Source organism: Corvus cornix, chromosome 4, assembly GCF_000738735.6.
Source record: "Corvus cornix cornix isolate S_Up_H32 chromosome 4, ASM73873v5, whole genome shotgun sequence".
NCBI classification, from domain to species: Eukaryota; Metazoa; Chordata; class Aves; order Passeriformes; family Corvidae; genus Corvus; species Corvus cornix.
The window spans coordinates 34,854,966-34,877,365 of record NC_046334.1 but is presented as its reverse complement, the minus strand read 5'-3'; the positions used below and the strand labels follow the sequence as shown (position 1 = coordinate 34,877,365).

Sequence of the window (22,400 nt, the reverse complement as noted above, 5' to 3'; positions counted from 1 at the left end):
TCCATATGAGCCATTATTAATATGCATGGACAAAAATTAAAGCTGTCTGAACAAATTGGATTATATTGAAAGATAAAATTTTGTTAAATGTGAAATACATTATTAAAACTCTGTCTGCCCAATGGACAGACTCAAAGTGATAATTCCTTCTGAGAATTTCCTTACATTGTGTGTGACCTCTTGAGATATTACAAGTGCAACTCCAATTTACAGTCTGTTGGTGTCTCCTCTGGTGGAGGACTTGAGAGGAGAGACATACTGTGGGGTAGATGTGGCAAATAATATCGGCAACATTGAATTTCATTAAAATTTGCCTGTTCCATATGGGCTGACATCAAAGATGTGAAATACTGTGCTCTGTGTGACTATAAAGGCTGCCTTTGCTTTGGAAAGACTCTATTAGTAATGCAGGTTACTGCTGTTTGCATCATTAAGGGGGTAAGCACTCCTCCAGGTTTTTAAATTTGGAGAAAAGAGAGTTTTGACGCAGTAGCCCTAGCTCTAGAGTTGTAGAGTTTTATGACTCTCTCTTGCAAAATTTGGAGGTACAGGCTGAGCAATTAAAAAATAATACCTGCAATGTATATAAGGGAGGGTGACAGTGTTAAATTGCAGTCCTTCTGATACACATTCAATGATCTATAGTTTTCAGATATTACGGAGGAATCAAGTGCAGGAAACCCAAGGATGTACACCTTCAACAGGTGTTTTCCAGTAATTCTTATTAGCAGTGGTTTTAAATAAGTAATTGAATTAAAAGAGTTGCTCCAGCATGAAATTTCTCATTTTTAATAAATTGAGATTTGTTTTTCGAGCTGGAAAACACCTCCATTATGTCCTCATCCTTATTACTCTGTGCTCATGAAGTAAATAAGGTGAAGAAGATAATAAGAAAGGCAGTAGAAATGCCTTAAAGGTCTTACAGCAAATTTATTATTCCAGCGTTGCATTTTGTTGTGGAATTGTTCGGCCGGATCTCTCAAGTGGTCAGGTTGCTTTCCAGTTTGCTTGCTTCGTTTTTTTTAATGTTTAATCTTAGTGAATTAGTACATGAGGGTTAAAGTATTATGTTTCTCTGCTTCTCCTGTGTCTAGCAACATTGTAGCAGTATTAAAAATCATAATGAAACTTAGAGGGATCTTAAGACTGCACAGAATTGAAGCTCTTCCTACGTGTGGGTAAAACCAATAGAATCATTGCAATAAAGTACGTGTATAATTTTACGTCGCAGTTTCATACTTTGCAGTTTTGTTCATACTCTCCAAAAATAGAATATAAATTCTGTTTAGTAATGCTCATCTAATTCTAATGATTTATTATTTTTTTCTTCGTCTTTAGGGTGTACCTCAGTTACCGTGTGCCAAAGCATTGTATAACTATGAGGGCAAAGAACCTGGAGATCTTAAATTCAGTAAAGGAGACATCATCATTTTACGTCGACAGGTGGATGAAAATTGGTATCATGGAGAAGTCAATGGCATCCATGGCTTTTTTCCTACCAATTTTGTTCAGATTATTAAACCTTTACCTCAACCTCCGCCTCAGTGCAAAGCACTTTATGATTTTGAAGTAAAAGACAAGGAAGCAGATAAAGACTGTTTACCATTTGCAAAGGTAAAAAGAGAATAGAATTACTATTTTCTTCTAATAATTTCATTCGCTTGGATAAGAAATAATACAACTGTTTTGTAGTCTTATCTGCATGTCTTATTGGAGCTGCACACATATGAAAAGGACAAGTAATTCTGCAAGTATTTCTTCTATATTGATTAGTTTTGCCTTCTCTTTCTAAATTACATGTAATTTCTTTGAGGTTTGATTTCTGAGAATGCAATTTTTCATAATTGCAGTAGTAATGTCCTTAATTTATGAGAAATAACCTAAGTTGTGAATTAAAAATATTCCATCTTCTAAAGAAACACTCAAATTGCAGATGTGAAAGAAGTCATCACTAGCAATGTTCGTAAGTACTTGAGTAGAAAAACATCTAGGGGAAGTTAGGTAATGAGTCAGTTGTGAAGGAAAATGGTTGTGGTTCTGTTGATTATTGCCAAGCAATTAAAGTGGGGCTCATGAGTAACATGGACTGAACATGACAGGAAGACTGGCACTAAGGATGAAATCAGATCGCTGAGGTGTGGGCAATTAGTTGAACTCTGACAAAATAGGAAAAGGAACAGCTTGAACTGACTTCGACCCCAAAAGTGGCATGTTCCTCTTACAGAGTGCCTTCTCTGCGGTACTTGTCCATGTCCTGCCTTCTCTGATTACCCCTGTGTTATGGAGGAAAATTAAATGAGAAGTTAAATTAGAGCTGGGAGACATAATCACTGCATGTTCACACAGGATGATGTTCTGACTGTAATTCGCCGTGTGGATGAAAACTGGGCAGAAGGAATGCTGGCTGACAAGATAGGAATATTTCCAATTTCATATGTTGAGGTGAGTAAAGCTGGATCTTCAGTAAGGCTGTGCCCACTGTGTATTTAATTTTCTGAAAGGAAAAATAATCAGTACTGGTGATGATTCTAAAATAACCTGAGATATAAGTAATCTTAGACCTAGAATACTCTTTGGGAAAGTTAATGGCCTCAGCAGTTGAACCAGTGATTTTCACTTAGCTATTTGACACCTATTTTTGTTGAATGGAATTGAAATGAGCGTAATTGGAGGCAGTCACTATGTTTTCTTGGTAATACTGGAGTCATGCGGTCAATCCAAACCACACTTAGCCACATAATGAAAGCAGTCAGCAAGTCAGAGAAATAGTTAGCTTTCCACTGTCCCTAATATCCGCCTCTCAAAACCAAATTAGCACAACTAGGAAGTCAAAGAATATAGGTTGTTGTGAAACAGGCAAAGGATCACCTTTGTCATCAACAGAGTCATATATAAAAGCTTCTGTATCTTCCTGCGCTTCTCATATGTGTTACAATTTACAGTAAGAGGTAGCAGTTGAGAAAATTTCCCCAACCTTTTCAGTTTTAAGAGTTGAAAGCTGTATCTTTTTCATAGAAAGACACCAGTGATTAGGAACAGTGTGTACAGCCACAATGATTATTCAAATTTGCATTACAGAAAGATACAGAGGTTTGGAATAGTGTTTGTCCTTTTCTGATAGGTATGCTGTGGATACTTGGTAAGATACACTTCCCTGCAGTGACAGTATTTTATTTACATAAATGAGGCAGAATGATGAAAGAAAAAAGTATTTTCACATTATTTCTGGAATGAGAAATATGTACTTCAGGTCACAGAAGAAATGTGTAACCATACTAAGAATCAAGTCAGATTTTATTAATTCAATTTCTGAAAACGGTATGGGAACTTCAAAAAGCACTACTGGTTTCAACCAACATAGAATTTATTATTTTTAAAAGGGAAAATATATATATTTATTTTTATAGCTTGATGTAAGGATCTGTATACCTGAGGATAGAAAATGTCACATGACTGTAAAAACAAGACCAAAAAAGTTTCAACTTGCTTAGTGCAATTTTGGCTTCACTTTAAGAAGTTTAAAAGCCAATTTAACAATTTCTTGCCCTTGGGTATTCTTTCCTAGCTTCTTGCAATTAACTGCCCCTTCAATTCAGCCGCTAAAGTTTTTTGTAGTGTTTTTTCAAACTAAATTACTTAACTTAGCCTTGTTAGAAAAAGCCCTTTCCTAGCACTGCCACTTGAGCTAACTGTTTAGCTAACAACTACATTCCTATCTCTACAAAAGTTGCAAAAAGGAGATATGGCCTTGAAAAATATTATGCAAAAATGAAAGTCACAAAATGTATTTGTCTTAATGTTTTCAGACTGATTCCATCAACTAAGAAAATGTATTTTCAATTAACCCTTTTAGAGCAGGCACCAACGCTTAAGTAAGTACACATTCTCAAATCCCCACTAAAGTGAATGGAAAGTCTAGAATGATAAATTTTACCCAAATAGTTAGTTCAAATCAGATAGGTGGGTTTTTTCAGTGTATACTAAACTGAAATGCATGCTGTGGTGAAGAGCAGTGAGATGTGCAGTAAACTATGGGTTTAAATTTTGAAATGCCTGGTTCCTGAGAGTATAGAACTATTGGTCTGGAAAATATACAGACAATTGATAGAAACAAGTATAGCAAACCATTCTTACCTATTTTATGAAAGACAATGAAGATGAGAAGTAATTAATATTTTTGGAAGATTTCTGTTTGGTCGTTTTCATTGCATTTCCCAATCCCGTAATCATTGCCTATTTTTGTCATAATGACAGACATACATTTTACCTTGTGTATGTTAGTCCACATATTTTTGTTTAAAAATGTGAATTAGTAGCTCCATTTACTAGAGATTTTCTGAAGTTATTAACTATAAAATGGGCGTAGTCTGTGATGTTTATTCTGTAGTATAGGTGTAATAATTGTCATATTTGTTGTACAATGAGGGTAAAATTTTAGATAATGTTGAAGTCCAGGAAAATCTCTGATCATATTTGAGGGCAGATTTTGCCCTTTTATGATTCAATGTTTGCTACTCTGGTTTTTTCTTCTATAACTTTCACTTATTAAATTTGTGGTAATAATAACAGTAAGACTGAACACATTTTGAGAGAAATTTTAATAGTGATTCTATTAAAACTATAGTTTGTTAACTGACTCACAACATTCTTTATCTGTAGACACATAACATTGTGAAAAAATTACTTCTATCTGCAAAAGAAAAATAAATAATTCAAACATTGAAGAAAATTAAATTCTACTTTGTGAGAAGTGCTAAACCCAAACTAACCCTCTAATTTTACTAGAGTTAAGACCTGATTAATAAATCTAAATTGCTAGACTTTTGACTGTTGGAATTTCAAGGTACTTGCATTAAAACTGGATCAGCCAGGTTCTTTTGTAGTAATGAGATAAAATGCAGTGAATTTAGAAAATATATGGTTAAGTTCATAACACTTATATTTATCTCTGTTCCAAAAAGAAAGATTATTCGTAACTAAATAGATATTATTAGAATTTTTCTGCATAGATTGCAGTTCTGGGTACAATATACATTTCTTAGACCTCAAATTGGAGGTTTTGATCTAATTAAACACTTCATAAACAAATATAAATGCCCAGAATAGAATAAAAATCAGGGAAAAGGAATCACTTTTCAGTCGAATTGTCAGTAGAAAATAATGTCAGCTTTTGTTTACCTTTGTGTGAGTGAAGAACACCTGAATTAATTTGTAAAGTAAGTATAGCAAAGCACAACTCTAAGAGACCTTGCAGTAGTGGTAATTCCTGCAGACAGCTGCAGGCAGACGGAAGCTGTGTGCTGACCTCAGCCCTGCTGCAGCACCGAGACGTGGCTCAGCCAGCCGCCTCTGTCCTGCCCTCTTTGGAAAGTTCTTCTCTTCCCTGGGTTTGGTGGGAAAGGGAATTGGATCAGGCTTCCTGTTACAGCAAAGATTTTGTTGAATGGGGAAAAAAAAAGTGAATATAAAGGTTGAAGTAAAGAAGCTTCAATGAAAGTATGTCTGTTAAGGAAAACAACTGATGCAGGAAATGCGGGCCTAGACACATAGGTATTTGTTGCAGAAAGGAATGCTAGATTGAAACACTTCTTAGCATGACTTAGATGCATTCCCTTGGTGACCTTGAATGTCTGCTAGCCATTTCATTGGAGAATGCTGCAAGTTCTTAATTTCTCTTCTCAAAGAAGAGACGTAAACTGCACTCTGCCAAATATTCTGCAGCTGTTGCTGTCCTCAGGTTACTTCAAAGAGGAGGCCAGTAATCAGTTCACTTCCATCTTCAGATTGATGCAACTGTCTTTTGCCTGCTTCTCTGCATAAGAAAGCACAGAATGCCGCTTGTATTTGAATCAGTCTTGAATCGATCCCATGGGCAAGTCTCAACTATTCCCTAATAGGTTGTTCACTGTATAGAGTAATCAGATTCTGCTGGCATTGATAGCTTCTGGAGGTGAACAAATATAATTAGGTGTAACAGGTACCTTGGGGTAGTGTTAGCAAAGTGGCTTTTGGTTTTGTTTTTCATCCCTGGGTGATCTCTTAACTTCTCTGATTAGGTAGTTCTTTGCAAATAAGGAAGTAGATTACATAAAAATAGAAACAGTTGCAGCCATTGTATCAGACCGTGTGGAATACCCAGATACTCAGGAAGGACGTGAAGAATTTCAATCTGAGTTAAGAAAAAAGTGCAAAATAGATAAAATTATTAGACTTTGAAAAGCCTGCGTGTTCTTCTGTGATGACAAATAAGACCCTGACAAGCTGAACAGCAGGCTATGCTTTTTTTGGTCTTATTGTCTACTTGTTTCGTATCCTTCAGCCTCATATCAGTGTTTTGTAATGAAATAATGTTTTCACTGGTCTGTTTAAAGTATGTTTGCTCTAAATTTAAAATTCAGTAATCATCTAAATAATGGGCTTTTTGTTGGAGAAAGCGGTCTATTTCTATCTTCTGTTATACACAAATAATGCAACATTATTTTGATCCATATGATCCGTCTTGAGTACTAGCAGGAAGAAAAATCTAGCATCCACCTTTTTCATAGGATTGGTTACTGCTGTGACATTGTCTTCTCCTATCCCTCTTTCTTACAAGAAAGATGGAGAGGGACTTTTTACAAAACTATGTAGTGACAGGACAGGGGGGGGAAGAAGATAGGTTATGATTAGATATTAGGAAGAAATTCTTTACTGTGAGGGTGGTGAGGCACTGGAACAGGACGCCCAGGGAGGTTTTGTCTGTCCCATCCCTGGAAGTGTTCAAGGCCAGGTTGGATGGGGCTCTGAGCAATCTGGTCTAGTGGAAGGTGTTCCTGCCCATGGCAGCGGGGTTCGAACGAGATGATCTTGAAGATCCCTTCCAACCCAAACGATCCTGTGATTCCAGTTCTCTTCAGTTGCATTCTGAAGGACCAACAATAAGAACATTTAGGAAAAAATTCTATATTCTCAACTTCATATCCTGTTTCAAATCCCCCATTATGTCCCTCCTCCACTGCAGTATGTTCCATGTAGTTCTTCTTCTTCCCTAGAAGGTTTTTATGTCAACTCCTCATTGTTCCAGTAGTCCTGGTTTTGAACTTTGTCTTTTTTTTCTGTATATGAAAATTCCTTCATGACATCTTGCAAATATCACTTGAAAACCTCTTCTATATTAAAAAAATATCTTGGTTCTTTTACACTACCTTATATATCTGTATCTAGAGATATCTACTTGTGTTCAGAGTATAAGCCAGTCATTTGTGGGAGCTGCATTTAAATCAGTGTTGATGCTATCATGATTAATGATTTGTTGTTTGTCTAGTAAAGTTTTGATGAAGTAAAATACTACTTTAAAATTCTTCATGAGCATAGTAGGTATCTCAAGACTTGCAGGAAAATGGTAAAATAAATAGAAGAAATAATATGCTGAAGAATAGAAATGGTAATTCCACAGTGACTATTTTCATCCTTTCACCCTGGTGTTCTTCAGAAAAGTTTTTTCCTTTCTTCATAATCATCTACACTTTTCAAGTAACAGTATTCATATTTAGTGGTACATGTTCAGAAAACTGGTGCTGGTGTTACTTCAGCTCATGATTAAATGAGAGTTCTGACATTACTATTTCTATTAGCTCTAAGATTTTCTGAAAATAAAGGGTTTTTGAAAAATGTAGAGGGATTGTTTGTTGGTTTCCTCTCTTCCTCCCCATTACATAGCTTACATTTCATTGTAAGAAGAAAATGTGTGGGATTCCTCATTCCTTCATTAGAAAGGAAGGATTTGTTTGCATTTAATGTAGTATTGTTGTTACAAATTAGCAGATAGAAAATCTTATTGTGAACAAAAATTCTTTAGCTAAGCTTAAAAAAAAGAGAAAAATTGGCACAGAGATGGTGCCTCTACATTAGAAAATTCAGAAGCTGAGAAGGTATTTCCACAAAACTGCCCGTATATATTTCTTTTCTCCTTATGCCATTTTATGCCTGTGTAGGTGCTTATTACCAGGCAGTGTACTGATATAGCTGGATATTTAGTCCGTCCTACTATGTTCTTAAACCTGCATTTAGGAAGCCTGTGTTTTCACTGCTGGCAGGGAAGATGTGCACAAGTACCAAGGGACACTAGGAGGAGTATCTTCAAGAGCCCACGTGCAAAGGTGTGGGATTATGTCATGTAATCAAGACAAAAAAAGGCTGAAAGTTTAAATAAACATCCAAGAAGTTTTGTTACACAGATTTTTCTGTTATAAGGTCAAAGGGGACCACTACATTTTAGTCTGACTTCTAGATGACACGGGCAGTGGTTATTGCTGAAGTAATCCATTATGGTATTATAGCATTATGTCCTCTGTTGATTGAAATTTTACCTGTGATGCGTAGTCCAGACCAGCCCAAAAGTAAGTGTGTTGACTTCGTAATGAATTATTTGTTACTCTCTACTGACTGATTTGTCACAGTTTCAAGTTGCGTGGTTTAAATTATATTATGAATAAAAGGAAAAGAGATATTTTGTTATGTTCAGGTGACTTTTATGAATAAAAAAATACTAACGTGTTACTGGTTTTTGTAGTTTAACACAGCAGCCAAACAGTTGATAGAATTGGACAAGCCCTCAGGTTCTGCTGTTGACTCTGGAGAAGGTACCTCTGGGGCAGCCCACAATTCAACCCAAAAGCACACCGATACTAAGAAAAACACCAAAAAACGACACTCTTTTACCTCCCTCACCATGTCCAACAAGGCTTCACAGTCTTCTCAGAATCGTCACTCCATGGAAATCAGTCCTCCTGTCCTCATCAGCTCCAGCAACCCAACGGCAGCAGCCCGCATAAGTGAGCTGACGGGACTGTCCTGTAGTGCCCCTTCTCAGGTAATTCACTTGAAATCAGCTATAACTATAAAGGCTTCTGATCTTGTCAGATTACTTATTTAAAATTATTAATTATGTCTAATTAATATTAACTAAACACTTTCACAAAACTTACCTTCCAGTATGAGGACACTTAAGGAAAATATTTTCTAACACTTACTTATATAATGATAGCAAAGAGTTTTAGTCTTATAGGCTGGTTTTTTTCGCAGGCTAGTTGTTATTTTCTAAAGTGTCACAAAGATTTTTATTAAACTGTGAAAACTAGAAACTTGGGTGATTTAATTTCTTGATTTCTTTTTTCTAAATTGAACATAATAATGAATATTAATAAAGTGCATGCTATAAAAGTAAAATATTCAACTTGAAAATTACATTAATTCCAGAAATGTAGCATATTAATCTGGTTGTGGTAAGTAGAAATATTTATCTGACTTTATTTATTTGTTCAGTAGTTCGTGAAAAATTGGCTATTTCACAGAGTAATTACACTTCGGGAAAAGAAATATCAATGGAGCTCAAGGGTTATTGGCGGTGTTTTACATGAGCTAGTAAATATGCTTTATTTGCACACCTTTGGGATCTGACAGCCTTTTATGGAAAAAAAAGAAAACTGACACTGGTTAAAAGTGTGTTTCATGTAGCTGGTTCAATCTATCTCCAAAGACCTGAGAAATGTCAGTATGGAAAAAAGAAAGTGAGCAGTGTGATCCAACACTGTTCGTGTATCTAACTGAAAATTAGTTCTGGTTTAAGGTTACAAGTAGTAGAATAGTGGTGATTTTGACCATGAAGCTTACAGCTGTGTCAAAACCAGCTCTTACTAAACCATGCAGAACTGACCCTGCTGTTTTTTTCTCTCTCCCAGGTTCATATTGGCACTACGGGGCTGATTGTGACTCCACCCCCCAGCAGCCCAGTCACAACAGGGCCTTCCTTCACCTTCCCCTCCGAAGTTACCTACCAAGCTGCTCTTGGTGTGAGTACTGCTTAAGAAAACTCAGCCTTCCCATTTTAATTTGGTCTTGTACTGTAATTTTTTTTTTCTCAAGTTCTAATATACTGATTTGAAATGATGGTTTTGTGGAAATTGTGTCTATGTTATAGACAATGGTATGAATTTAACTATGGCAAAAGCTCTATTGCTACGATAATGTTTGCATCTTGTCGTACGTATCCATTTCTCCAGCTTTCCTCTGTAATTTCTCTATAGTAAACATGAGATGCACACTTCCTTCCAGAACAGTCTTGCTTTTAAGCATAAGTAGAAAAAGAGATTATGCTGGGGGGAAAGTTTGGGGAAGCAAGCAGGTTCTTACAAAAAATATCAACTTGGGACCACAGCTGCCAGGTATTTCTGTCTTACTTAAGATTTTCAAGATTATCTGAAATAAGCTTCAAAAGTCTGCTGTCTCCTCATTAAATAAGGTGATTTCAGTTGCATGTACACCTGTGGCAGATGAAGAAAGTGTCTAGCTGGTTTAAGTTAGGTTCTTGGAGACCAACAGGAAAACATGTAGTAAATGGCCATCTTTTAAAGGAAGAAATACACTGGAATGCTGTTTCCTTTAAACAAATAAAATGACATTTTCTTCAAAAAGTTCAGGATTTCTTTCCAAAACCTACCAGAATTCTTTAGTTTCCTATGCTTATGTTAGAAAAACTGTGGAATGTCATATATCATACTGTACTCATCAGAGCGTTACCTTAACTGCAATAAAGATTGTGGATACCAGTTTTCTGAGATCTTTAAGGGAACTTAATGAGATTTTATTTAAATTATAGGAGTTCTTGAAATTAAGTTTTTCTTTCAAGTCTAAAATTGTGCCCCTAATTTTTAAGGGGTGGAGCACAGCTGAATAATAGATCTTCACTTACTTTAAAAAAACCAACCAAACAAAAAACCCCAAGACTTGATCTTTTTTAGGTGTCTCTCCTTGCAGTCTTTAAACAAAGTAAAATATGAAGAATAGCCTTGCATCTAAATAGGTCTCATTTTGTTTTTAACTTTTGGCACTTGCATAATTTTACACATTTGTCTGCAAAATCAAAGGCAGAACTCTTCTATCAACATTTTGTTGTTTATGAAAATGCTTAGGTGTGGCTGGGTTGCATTTTGACATATATCTTTGGAACTCTTAAGCTACATTTTTCAGTCCTTTAAATTATGATGCTGTTGTTTTCTGAATTATCTCCAGTACTTTCTCTTGGCATGGTATATACGTGGTGACGCATGCCAGAAGGGGGTACAATACTGCACAGTCTTTTTCAGTGAAGAAGATATTGATAGTATGGCCCTTTTACCTTCTTAGTCTGATTCTTGTATCTTGAAAATTTGCCTGAATGTAGCACAAAGTTTATGTTCAGCTAAATATCCATGCCGATGCCACAAATTTTCATCATCTTTTGTGATGTAGTATCTGCTCTCATCCAAGTAAATGTATTTCACATTTTTTGCTCTTCAGACAGATGACCTTATTATTGACAGTTACATGGACCATGTGCTTTTGCCCTGCCTTACTGAGTAAGGCAGATTGAGCTGTAGCAATGGTTTGCCGTATTGTGGTTAAGTTGTTGACTCCTTCAATCTGTGGATTATCTGTGTAATCCTACTGTTAAATGTATGCTAATCTGGAAACAGTTAATAATCTCCTTATATATAGATTCATATTTTAATGTCACAGTGCAGGTGAGGTTGGAAAGGCCTCTTGAGGTCATCTAGTCTAACCCCCCCTGCTCAAGCAGCATCCCCTAGACACAGTTCTCAGGATTGTGTCCAAATAGCTTTTGAATGTCTCCAAGGATGGGGATTTCACAACCTCTCTGGGCAACCTGTGCACATTGTTGGCTCTTGTTCAAGTTGGTGTCCACCAGGAGGGACCCGCAGGTCTTTTTTTCGCCTGTGAGGTGTACATCTTATATTAGAAACAATTAGCTGCTTACATACTAATCCTTGTAGTCTTTTATACTTCTTTCATCCTATCCTTCAGAAAATACCTGTGAGAACTGAGCAAACAGAATCAGCTTTAGTATAATTTGTGCTCTTAGGCAGAATGCAAGTCTAGCTAACATATATGCTGCATACATTGAGTAATTGATTTGATTTATGAGATATTCAAGTTTTGGAGAGGATTGAGCAAACTTAATTGAATGCAAAATTATGCATTCAATGCATAATTTCAGGAGTTCTGTCAGAAGTTGGTTTTTTTCCCCCCTCAGTAACAAACACTTCTGTTTGTTATTAAGAATCAGTAGTTCTTTATTTGATGCCAACATGGAGAAATGCTTTAGTTTGGTGCTGGTGCAGTCATTAAACCACCTCGGGTGCTTTAGTTGCTTAAGCTTGTTCGAAGGCAATCTCACCATGGGTACCCACAGGAATTAAATTACAGTGCTAAATGCAGCATGGAGAGAAACTCCTGCCATATGATTGTCCTGGATCTTGGGGTGCTACTTTCTCTTTGTGATAACCATGCTCCTGCTTCTGTTTCCAATTAGGCATAGAATTCCCATTGAGAACCTGAATTATTCTCTACCACCCTCTTTAAAAGTCAATAACCTTCTGTACATAATGTTCTGTTTCTTCTTGACTTGTTTTCAGCATGACTAAAATGCAGGCTGGCAGCTCAGGCTAGAGTCAGGTCATTCATGTGTTCTTTTACAATAGATGATATTAGATGAAGATGCAGTTTGTAAAGTCACAGACTGTCGGGTATATCTTTTACTTACACTTTTCCTCTTGCTTCATAAACTCTTGTTTTCATTTTAGAAATGTGCAAAATGTTTCTGACAGGTCAAGAGAGAAAGTGATGTTCTTGTTTCTCTAGATGTCTCCCTTCTGGAAATACCCGTCCTGACATTCTGAGCATTAATTTTAAGCTGTGGAACAATTGTGATTGTATGTTTAATACATCAGAAGTGCTTGGCTTGAAGTAAATGTTCTTTAAGAGCAAGCTGTTTATACACTTACTTTATATAATGCTAAACGCAGAATAAGGGAAAAAAAAGAAATCTGAGAGGATGAGCATGATTACCCATCAGTGAAGAAGAATATATTCCTTTACAGTAATTCTGAATTTATGCATCTTTGCTACATTTATCTGTCCTGAATCTCAAAGCAAGGAAAAGCTAGTGTCTTCTCTTATGTCCTGTAAGAAAGATGGTATTTCTATTGTCAACAGGAGATATTTTGAGCTGTCATGTTGTCTAACAAGTTTCTCTTAAGACAGTTTGGATTAATTCCTAGCCCAAGGGAGTCTGACTCTTTTATCTATGTACATGTATAGGATTGCATTTTAGTTTTTTACATTGCTCTGATGGTTCAAAAATGCCAATTGTATTAATTTTATTTTGTTCATAATAATGCTTTGTAGATGCTGTTTGGTACCCAATATTGTATGAAGTAGATAATTTACAAATTTTCAGCCAAAATAGACACAAATAAGCTTTAGGAATGAGAGTGCTCTTGTCAAGTGACCGTATATGGTCTCTACTGCTTGTATCATTTAAGCAAATTTTAATTTTCTTTCAGAAAACTTGTGATAATTTATTTAAAAGTTTTATTTTGCAGCAGCAGTTCTTTAGACAACAGCATTACTTCTCAGCTTGTATTTTGAGGTTTGATTCTTTGAAATTGAAGAAGCTATGAACTGAGACAGACTTCTCACAGCTAGGGCTTTGGGCTGTGATATTATCTGTTACACTGTTCTTTGGGACTTCCAACCACAGCTTTACCCTTAATAGGGGCATTAATTGGTCTGCTCATCTTGGCCACTGGCATTTTTGAGCCTTGTCAGTGTTTAGTATATTTAAAGTTCTTTGCAAAATATAAATAACAGATGTCAAGTTCAGTTGTTGTTGGGTGAAAGTATGCACATGCAATCATGTAAGGCTCATTCAATTGGAAGGAGATTCTTGGATGTAATTTAAAGGTAGTTATCTAACGGAGGAGATCTAGTTGCCATAGATTTTACTGAAAAATAATCTTCAGGTATGTGATTTGAACCATGATATGGGAAAAACAAACAGAATATACCACAGCAAAGTTAGAGCTACATTCAAAAGCAGCAGCAGAAAAACAATGTAGCAACAAGAGATAACTTATCTTCCTTTCATTCTGCCTTTACAGTCTCCTGAGAAGTGAAAAGTGTTTTGGACTGCAGTCGACCTAGATTTCCATACTGCTACTTCTGCAAATTGGAAATGTTGACTTTGAAATGGTGTCTTGGTGTTTGAGCTTAACTAGCAGAAATAGGTGGTCTATATTTGGATGGTATTTGGAACGTTTCAAAAATTTAAAAATCCCTGATTTTTCTGGTCTTGTTCTCTCGTACATGCACAAAAAGAGAAATTGCCTTTTATGTGGAAGTATATAAGGTAGTTTGAATTATTATTAATGAGGCACAAGCTGTGAGGGTTATATAAATACTGATGACATTTAGCTCTTTTATGTAGTTCCAGTGTAAGTTCAATAGTGTAAGTCAGGAGGTTTTAATAAGAATTGTCCTAATTTTAATCAACCAAAATTCAAATCAACTTTTGTTGTGAAGAGGAAGCAGCTGGAAGAAACAATGAGGTTTTGTATGAGAGACTTGTTTTTGATAACATATAGTTTAGGAATTTTGTTAAACATAAGCCTTAATTTGTTAGCCCTCAGGGAATTTTCCAAGCTGTATATTTTTTCCTAGACATTGTGGGAGTGAAGACTGTTAATGAATGTTCTTTTCCACTGTTGTGCCTTTTATTATTCTTTGAGTGAGCTGATTACTGATCTTCAATTAACTAATATGGGAATGCAGCCTAATTATATTTAAATTTAGTAATATGCATGTGTTTCTAGAGCATGAGTATAGATACTTTTTGAAGTTGTAACATACATTAAGTATCAAATTATGTAATTTTTCATTTTCCCATTTAAAAAAATAATTTATCACTTACTTGCTGTTTTATATGTTTGAAAGTACATCTGGTGCCTGAAAAGTAGTTGCAGAAACATTCAATTTTCCCCCTTATCTACCTAAAATACTCTTAATTTTTGCCGAACATATTTTATTGAATCCCATGTGGTTTGTGTCTATTCTTTAATGGAATGTTGACTATGGGAGCCATCAGAACTAGCATGTGCCCTGGAGGTAGGTATGTTTCTCAACAGCTAGAAAAATGGTTACATGCCAGAAAACTTCTTGAATACTTGGCTAGATCATTTGGATCTATTTTCCCAAGTTGTAACAGTGCAAGCTGTGGAGTGTTAGTCCTCTAAAGTCTATCAAGTAATTTATTTAGATTTCTTGGTACTTGCCAAGTCTTCGGGAGTTTAATTGGGCTGTGGCTCACTGCTGGTCTCATTACCATACTGATAGACACGGGGAGGGGAGCAGAATCTGAATAAAGCAGAATAAAATAGAGCTGTGAAGGTGCCTTTATTTCAGCTAAAGCTTCAGTGTATTTTATGTGTTCAAATGAATAAAACGCAATGTTCAGCATCTTTAGAGATGCAGGAAGTATGGAACTGTGACAACCTTGATATTGTGCATGAATAGCTTTAATTTTAAAGACTTCCAACTAATCATCTCCTAATGTGGATTTAAAATTTCTACCATATATAAAGAAATATAGATGCCTAAAAAAAAAATATTAATTTATATTCTGTTGACAGGTTGCATGAAAGTTAGGTGCTCACATTCAGCTTCGATTCAGCTAAGACATTTGTTGAATGTCTGACTGGGAGGGAGAAATAACTTCAGCTGTAAAACAGCTGAAAAAGAAATGTTGGTATTTCAGTGTGAATTACCTGGATACTTTAAAAAATTGTTGGGTAGGTAGGAATCTAGAATGTGAAGCAAATGCAATTGCCATTTTTGTAAATAACGATTAGTATCAAAGCTCTCAGTGATGTTTCTCCAGCAGGACATGTCCGTTTAGTGTTGGATACAGAAGGCCTATTTGGTCTTAAGAACTTGTTAATATATGATCAGAAAAAAAGTTCTAAATAAAATAGGAATATTTCACAATATAACATGCAATTTATATCATAGCTAAGCATAACAATTTTGACTGAAACATTGTAAGAGTTGATAAGTTTTCTCTAGATTTGAAGGTCTTTAATTATGCAGTTATTTACTGTGCTTTTGCAGTGTAAAACTGGTTTAAAGAGCTGTCTTTTTATTAACTTTTTCACCAAATGCAGTGCAGTAATAATCACACAGTGTAGAACTAAAACTCAGTTTGTTTCCATATAGGTTTTTGTTTAGAAAAATAGAAAAAAAGAGACAAAACCCTTTAGAAGAGAAGTGTTTGAGGGGACTTAAAATGACTTTCAATTACATATTTTCCAAACTGATAATGTAATGCTGTGCATTTATATGCTGATGTATTGGAATTGCCAGGCACTACTTCAGGATATTTTGTTAATTTATATTCTAGTTCTGTGGGTTTTAGGAAGATTATGTTTGAAATTAATTCAGTTTTACATTTTCAAAGGTTGGAGGTTTTTTATTACTTTTCATGTGTGTTGTAACACAAATAGTTATTTTTGGAAGGGGGGAAGGAAAAGCTCTCCTTTTGTGAGCGCCTTTTCCCAGGAGTCAGTACACAAGGTCCTAAAGAATTGTCTGAGGCTTTACTGAGCAGAAGGTAACAATTGCTCCATTGATTCTCAAAAGGCACAGAAGTCTGTAGGCAGGACCCCCATTACGATCTGTGGTGCATTTTTACTGGGGTATTTGTTAAAGATTACCAATCTTGATAATACTGAATTTCAAAAGCTAACTCTTTAAGCTAGAAGAATAGGAGAAAGAGGGAACAATAGATCAGTGACTATGGTCTCATATTGTGCTTGCTTTTGTAACCTATACATCAAAAGATAATTTCCCCCAGAAGGCATGCTTTTGGGTGCACTGCAGCTGAATTGTATGTTATGTTTCAGCTTCAGGTTACAAAAACAACCATGTTACGAAGTACAGTCAGCAGCGGGATGCAAAATCTACTTCCTGGAAGACTTCTGAATTTTTGTCGAGCCCTATCCTAAGCATGTTGTAACTAGAAACAGTGCTTTCCATTTTTACTGTGCTGAGAAATTGCTTGTCATTTGCTTAATTAACTGCCAAAACTTCAAGATTTTAAACTGAAAAGAAGAGAAACAGAGACAAAGCTAACTCCAGTTATATTGTAACAATAGGTTAAGCAATACTGGACTCAGTTACTGTTTTTCTTCTTCCTTAGAATATCATGCTTTATTTTTTTCAGCTGATTCAACTCATCAAACAATGTTGATCATCTGTTGCTATTTTTTTTTGTTCTTGTAAAATCAGAATATGAATCCCCCACTTCCACCACCTCCTCTCTTGTCTGCTGCAATCATTGCATCGGCTGCTTCTGGACCTCAGTCTACAAGTGTCATACAAAGGTCTGCATCGGGATCAACTGACCAGGTGGCACATTTACGACCACAAACTCGTCCAAGTGTGTAAGTAAAATTGAAACTTTTCTCCAGTCATAAAAACAGAACGAGATCACTGACTTCACCTGTACATATAGCACGGCAGCTGGCTCTGTTCTGCTGGAATTGCCAAAAAGCCAAGCATGCAACTCAGAATAAAAGCGTGGAGAAAGGTGATATCCCCAAACAGCCTCCACACTGATCATTGTTTATGTTGTAGATAAATATAATCAGCTGTTGCTGAGTGAGAAAGGACTCACTTCAAAAATATAAAGTATTTGTCATGCAGAAGATGAATGAATCCTTGCATTAGCACTGAATACTGTATAACTCAAAAGTGTCATTTCCCTGGAGTGAATTTATTCAATGTTTTCCATTATGTGTGGTATGAAAAGGCTATTCTCAAATGGAATAACTTATGCCAAAACACAGAAAGTGCTGTATTTCATTTAGACTGGTAAACGTGTTACTGTCAGACTACTTGTGTCAGTTGGAATTGAAATTTGACTGAAGATTCTACAGTGCACTTAATTAGTGGGTGGCAATTTGGAATGAAGGCAGAAAGCTGCTAGTTAGCATTATGTCTTCACACTTGAAATACAAGCAAATGTGCATCATCCTTTCGGGTGAAAATATTTTGTATATTAACATGTGTTGCTAGCAACATCTTTCTTCTTGAAAACTTCTTTGTGTGCAGCTTGGGGAATAAGAATGATAAAATATAAAATTCAGGAGATGCTGAAGCATCTAATGGGAGATGTTTGAATAAGGACTGCTTTTGTTCTGTTCTTGTTATCTTCCCACCAGGTTTCCTGCCACTCCAGAAGAGCACCCTTCTTGTATAGCAGGTGCATCTGGACTTGGGCTGTTTCTTCGTGTCAGGCATTTTAACACTGGTTCTTATGGATTATTGCACCTAGCGCAGTTGAATCAAGTTCCCATCTCGTTTACTCCCATCCTCCTATCCCATCTTCAAAGGGTTGCTCTATATGAGGATACTAATGAAATTTGGAATAAATTAACTAAAAGGGAAGTTAGTGAACATCAATTAAAGCACATGAATTGCTTTCCTATAGAGTTTCAGTGTGTGGCTTTGTAGATTACTGCTAAATCATGTACCAGTGAAGCCTTCTGCTGCCAGTGTACCATATGTTGGTTTAAAGCATATTTTTTTGCTGGCTTTGGGTACCTATATTGCCTTTAAAGGATTTTTGTGGACACTGGAAAGTTTCTTAGGTGGACAGCAAGGGATAAAAATGTAATGCAAAAAGGAGAAGTATGCAGTTAATGCTATTGTTACTATGCACAAGAGACAATTTTGATGAAAGAATGTTTTCTAAAGCCACTTTTTTGCCCTTGGGGTTACAAGGGGAGTGGGAAAGACCAGCATTGCAAGCAACTGTGGATCCTTTTTCAAAAAAGGGGATAGTCTACCTGTTGGTAGACTACTGGCTGCCTCTTGTGAAAAATATATTTTAGAGAAAATGGGATTTATTAGAATGCTATTTTCCATAGGCCTGGGTCAGTAATTATATCTATAGTTCAAACTTTTTTTAGGTTCAAACGTGGCAGAAAATAGAACACTGTGGTGGTTAAAACAGTATCGCTTTCTAATAATAAGAGAACTGTGCAATCCTATTTGAAAACTTCCCTAGGAGCACTCCAAGATGCAACTGCAGGAGCTTCAGCTTTTTTTTAAACTTCGTTTCCTAAGAATTTTATTTTTAAAGAGAAAATGCAAAAGTTTCTGGACTCTCAATATGATTTGAAATGCACTGTATTATGCTTTAGTGTTGCTTAGAAAACATAAAAGGAAATAAACTCTACAAGCGAGTTAGCTGCTAATCACCTTACCCATAGACTTCAATTTCTAGTAACACATCTTTTCCCTTTTGCACTGAAGTTTGCACAGGAGCTTCCAATTTTGCAGTTTGAAAAGTATTTCTGATACTGATCTTTCACTCCCAGCTAACAGAACTTCTCTATTCTCCCCAGCTCTCCAAATAAAAAAAAGTTGATGTGTCACAAAGTGTAAGAGATATGAGAAGCAGGTGTAGGGAGAGAAAAGTGGAATATTCTGGGATGTGTAGTTGATAAACACCTACTTAATTAGGATCACTAACTTCATTAAGAAAATGGGCAGTCCTATTACAAGTATTTTGCATTCCATTAAAGTGAAGTTCAGAGGATATTTCTAATTGTTATTGTTTCCCCTTAATATTACCATACCTTCTGTTTTAATACTGTAACGGTATGACGGATTATCACAGCCATTTCTGCCATGCCTTCTCATCTCTGACTGAACTCTCTGTGCCAGAAAACACAAGTCATGTTTCCAACTGTTTTAGTTTTATCACTTGTATCACTTTTCCTGTCTTTTAGGTATATTGCTATCTACCCCTACACTCCTCGAAAAGATGATGAACTGGAACTGCGGAAAGGAGAAATGTTCCTAGTGTTTGAACGCTGCCAAGATGGCTGGTTCAAGGGAACTTCCATGCATACAAGCAAGATTGGTGTTTTTCCTGGGAATTACGTGGCTCCAGTTACAAGGTACAGTATTATACAAGTGTCTAAATAATTTAGCTAGTTTGAAATCCAAGATTATTGTATTCTTATATTAAATGCTAAAATTGCGTAATAGAAGACCTGTGGGTTTTAGTAACTAGGTAGTTTTTTTCAGTTGTGTTTTATTGTTTGCTTTTAATTTTGGCAGGACAGTGACAAGTGCATCACAAACAAAAGTTCCCATGTCTACTTCTGGCCAAACAGGACGAGTGGTTACTATGGTCAGCCCTTCCACTGCTAGTGGAACATCCCAGAAGCTCCAGGGGAATGGCGTGGCAGTGAACTCCAGCACAGTACCCACAGCAGTGGTTTCTGCAGCACACATCCAAACCAGTCCACAAACCAAGGTCCTTATGCACGTGACGGGACAAATGACAGTCAACCAGGCTCGAAATGCAGTTAGAACAGGTAAAAAACCCACCAAAATTTATTACCTGTGGTAGACAAACTGTAGAGTCCATCTTGACAAGTGATGAGTGAGGGTCTATGTAAGTATGTGTTGAGGTTTTTTAAAAGCTTTTTTTAGTGTAATTGTTTAGAGTTGAATGTTTTCTGAAATGACAGTGTATCCCTCTGAGTTGTTAAATGTTTTATTATTCTCCTCTAAGCAACTGTGTGTACGTACATACTCCCACTGTTGGGAATTTATATGCAAGTACTTCAGGTGGAATTTTTCTTTCTTTTGTTGTTCCAGCAGTAACTGGGATGGGGACATCCTTTGAGCTTCCCCACTCATATGCAATTCATATAGTAATAAAAGTGATAAGAACATCTGAGTCATAGCTTATTTTCTGTGTGTTAACTGCATAAGAGCTACAGATTGCTCTAATTTAGCATTCACTTTTAAATTATCTTCTAACATTTTTTGAATACCTTTAATGTTCATTCCTTTTCAGGTCTCTGGCTCAGGGCTGGTCCTTAGGCATTCCAGTTTGTTCTCTAACTTTGACTGCAACTTCTTTCAGCTTTGACTCTGAAACACGAAGACTATACTGGCTTCAAGATCCATACGATCTACGTAGTAAAACTCTGTATTTCTGAAAATTGTAACTCTGCATTTACTGTCTGGGGCTGGCCACATCATAGTGAAACATGCCTTCTTGTTCTTTAAATGCAGATCCAAAAAGATTGATAGTTGTGTTTTCAGGAGGTTTTGTTTACCAAATCCATGAACTCCTCTGTGGATTTGCCAGGCTAAGAAAATACCACACAGCTGGAGCCGAATCTATTCCAGTTGCTTCAAGGGCCTCAAAAGAAAAGGAAAAAAGAAAAACTCCCATATCAGACTATCCCAATGTTCCCTCTTTCAGCCTTGAATTTAGGGTCTGTGATCTCTTTACTGAGAGTCATGAGAAAAGGGGTTTTTTTAATCACAGGATTCTTACTGGCAGAGCAGAAGAGAAAGCAAAAGATGGTAATGGTATGCTCTGTTAACCCCTTAAGGGTTGTTTCTTCTTATGGTCTTAAGATCCATGGATTAGCCCACTTCTCAGAGTCATGCATCTCCTAAAACACCCTGTGCATGTTCAGATGTCAGCACCAGGTTTGCTTTTGAAGGTAGGATGTGTACATGTGTCATTAGTTATTTTATTTCCTTATTTGGTCCCATTTCCCTCCAGTCTGATCTGAAGCTGGAGCAGGTGTGTTAGTCCTCTGTAATAACTTTATTCTTTGTCTTCAAATAAAAATAACCAGATGCTGCTGGCAGCTGGTAAGAGAAACTAAGAAAAGCCTCTGTACTTTCCTGCCTCTCAGGCACAGGTGGTTTCTAGTCTAAATCCTTCTTTTGAGCTGCCTAGGAGCTAGCAAGTGACAGCACAAAGGAGAAAGCTACTGTGGGCTCCAGAGGCCTTTCTGTCCCTGCACCTCTGCACCGCTGTCAAGATGAATAAGCTTTTACACTTCCATGCAGCTGACAAATGTGACAACATACTTCCCACCAACTTTTCAGGTCCAAAATGAAAAATTCAAAGGGACTGGACTCTCATCACAGAGAACTTAACACTGTATTGTGCAAAGGTGTGCTGTTAGTCACAAATACAGATCTGTCCCTTACAAGACCCCGAGCACTGAAGCAATAATGGCTGCTTTATGTTCAAATGTTACAGAGAACTTTGTGGTAAACATCTGAAACATGATCCTCTTGAGCTTTCCCTAGCAGGTTTGCTGAGTGTTACTCTTTGGGTGAGGCTTCACAGACCAGTGCAGGGCTCCAGCTAAAGTTTAGCTCAGGGCTTCAAGGACCATTCTTCAAATGATCTTTTTGAGACATTGCTTGACATCACCTTTGGTGAGGGAGTTTGCATCCTTTGATTGGAAGGACCTATGAAGAAAACATATATTCTGCCTATTTCATTGGAGGATAAACTGTATGAACACAGGGTGACTTGAAGCATTTATCCTATCAATTCCATCAGCAATAAGAAAATAAAACCAGAAAGCTCTTCCATGCTTGTCATACATATATTTCATGTGAGTGTAGACATATATTGAAGAATAGTGGCTACTTCTAAGAAAATTGATGTTATCTCATGAACAAAAACC

The 22,400-nt window shown here is 36.4% G+C and overlaps 1 protein-coding gene across 2 annotated transcripts in view; it reads left to right on the top strand.

The window, feature by feature from the left end:
• Positions 1–22,400, top strand: part of SH3RF1 (SH3 domain containing ring finger 1) — an 84,152-nt gene that overhangs the window by 49,244 nt on the left and 12,508 nt on the right. For both annotated transcript variants that reach the window (XM_039551672.1, XM_039551673.1), the window contains exons 3-9: positions 1,339–1,614; positions 2,347–2,442; positions 8,552–8,851; positions 9,720–9,830; positions 17,161–17,315; positions 19,671–19,841; positions 20,005–20,264. In XM_039551672.1, coding sequence (XP_039407606.1) covers positions 1,339–1,614; positions 2,347–2,442; positions 8,552–8,851; positions 9,720–9,830; positions 17,161–17,315; positions 19,671–19,841; positions 20,005–20,264 — 1,369 coding nt within the window. The remainder of the gene's footprint in view (positions 1–1,338; positions 1,615–2,346; positions 2,443–8,551; positions 8,852–9,719; positions 9,831–17,160; positions 17,316–19,670; positions 19,842–20,004; positions 20,265–22,400) is intronic.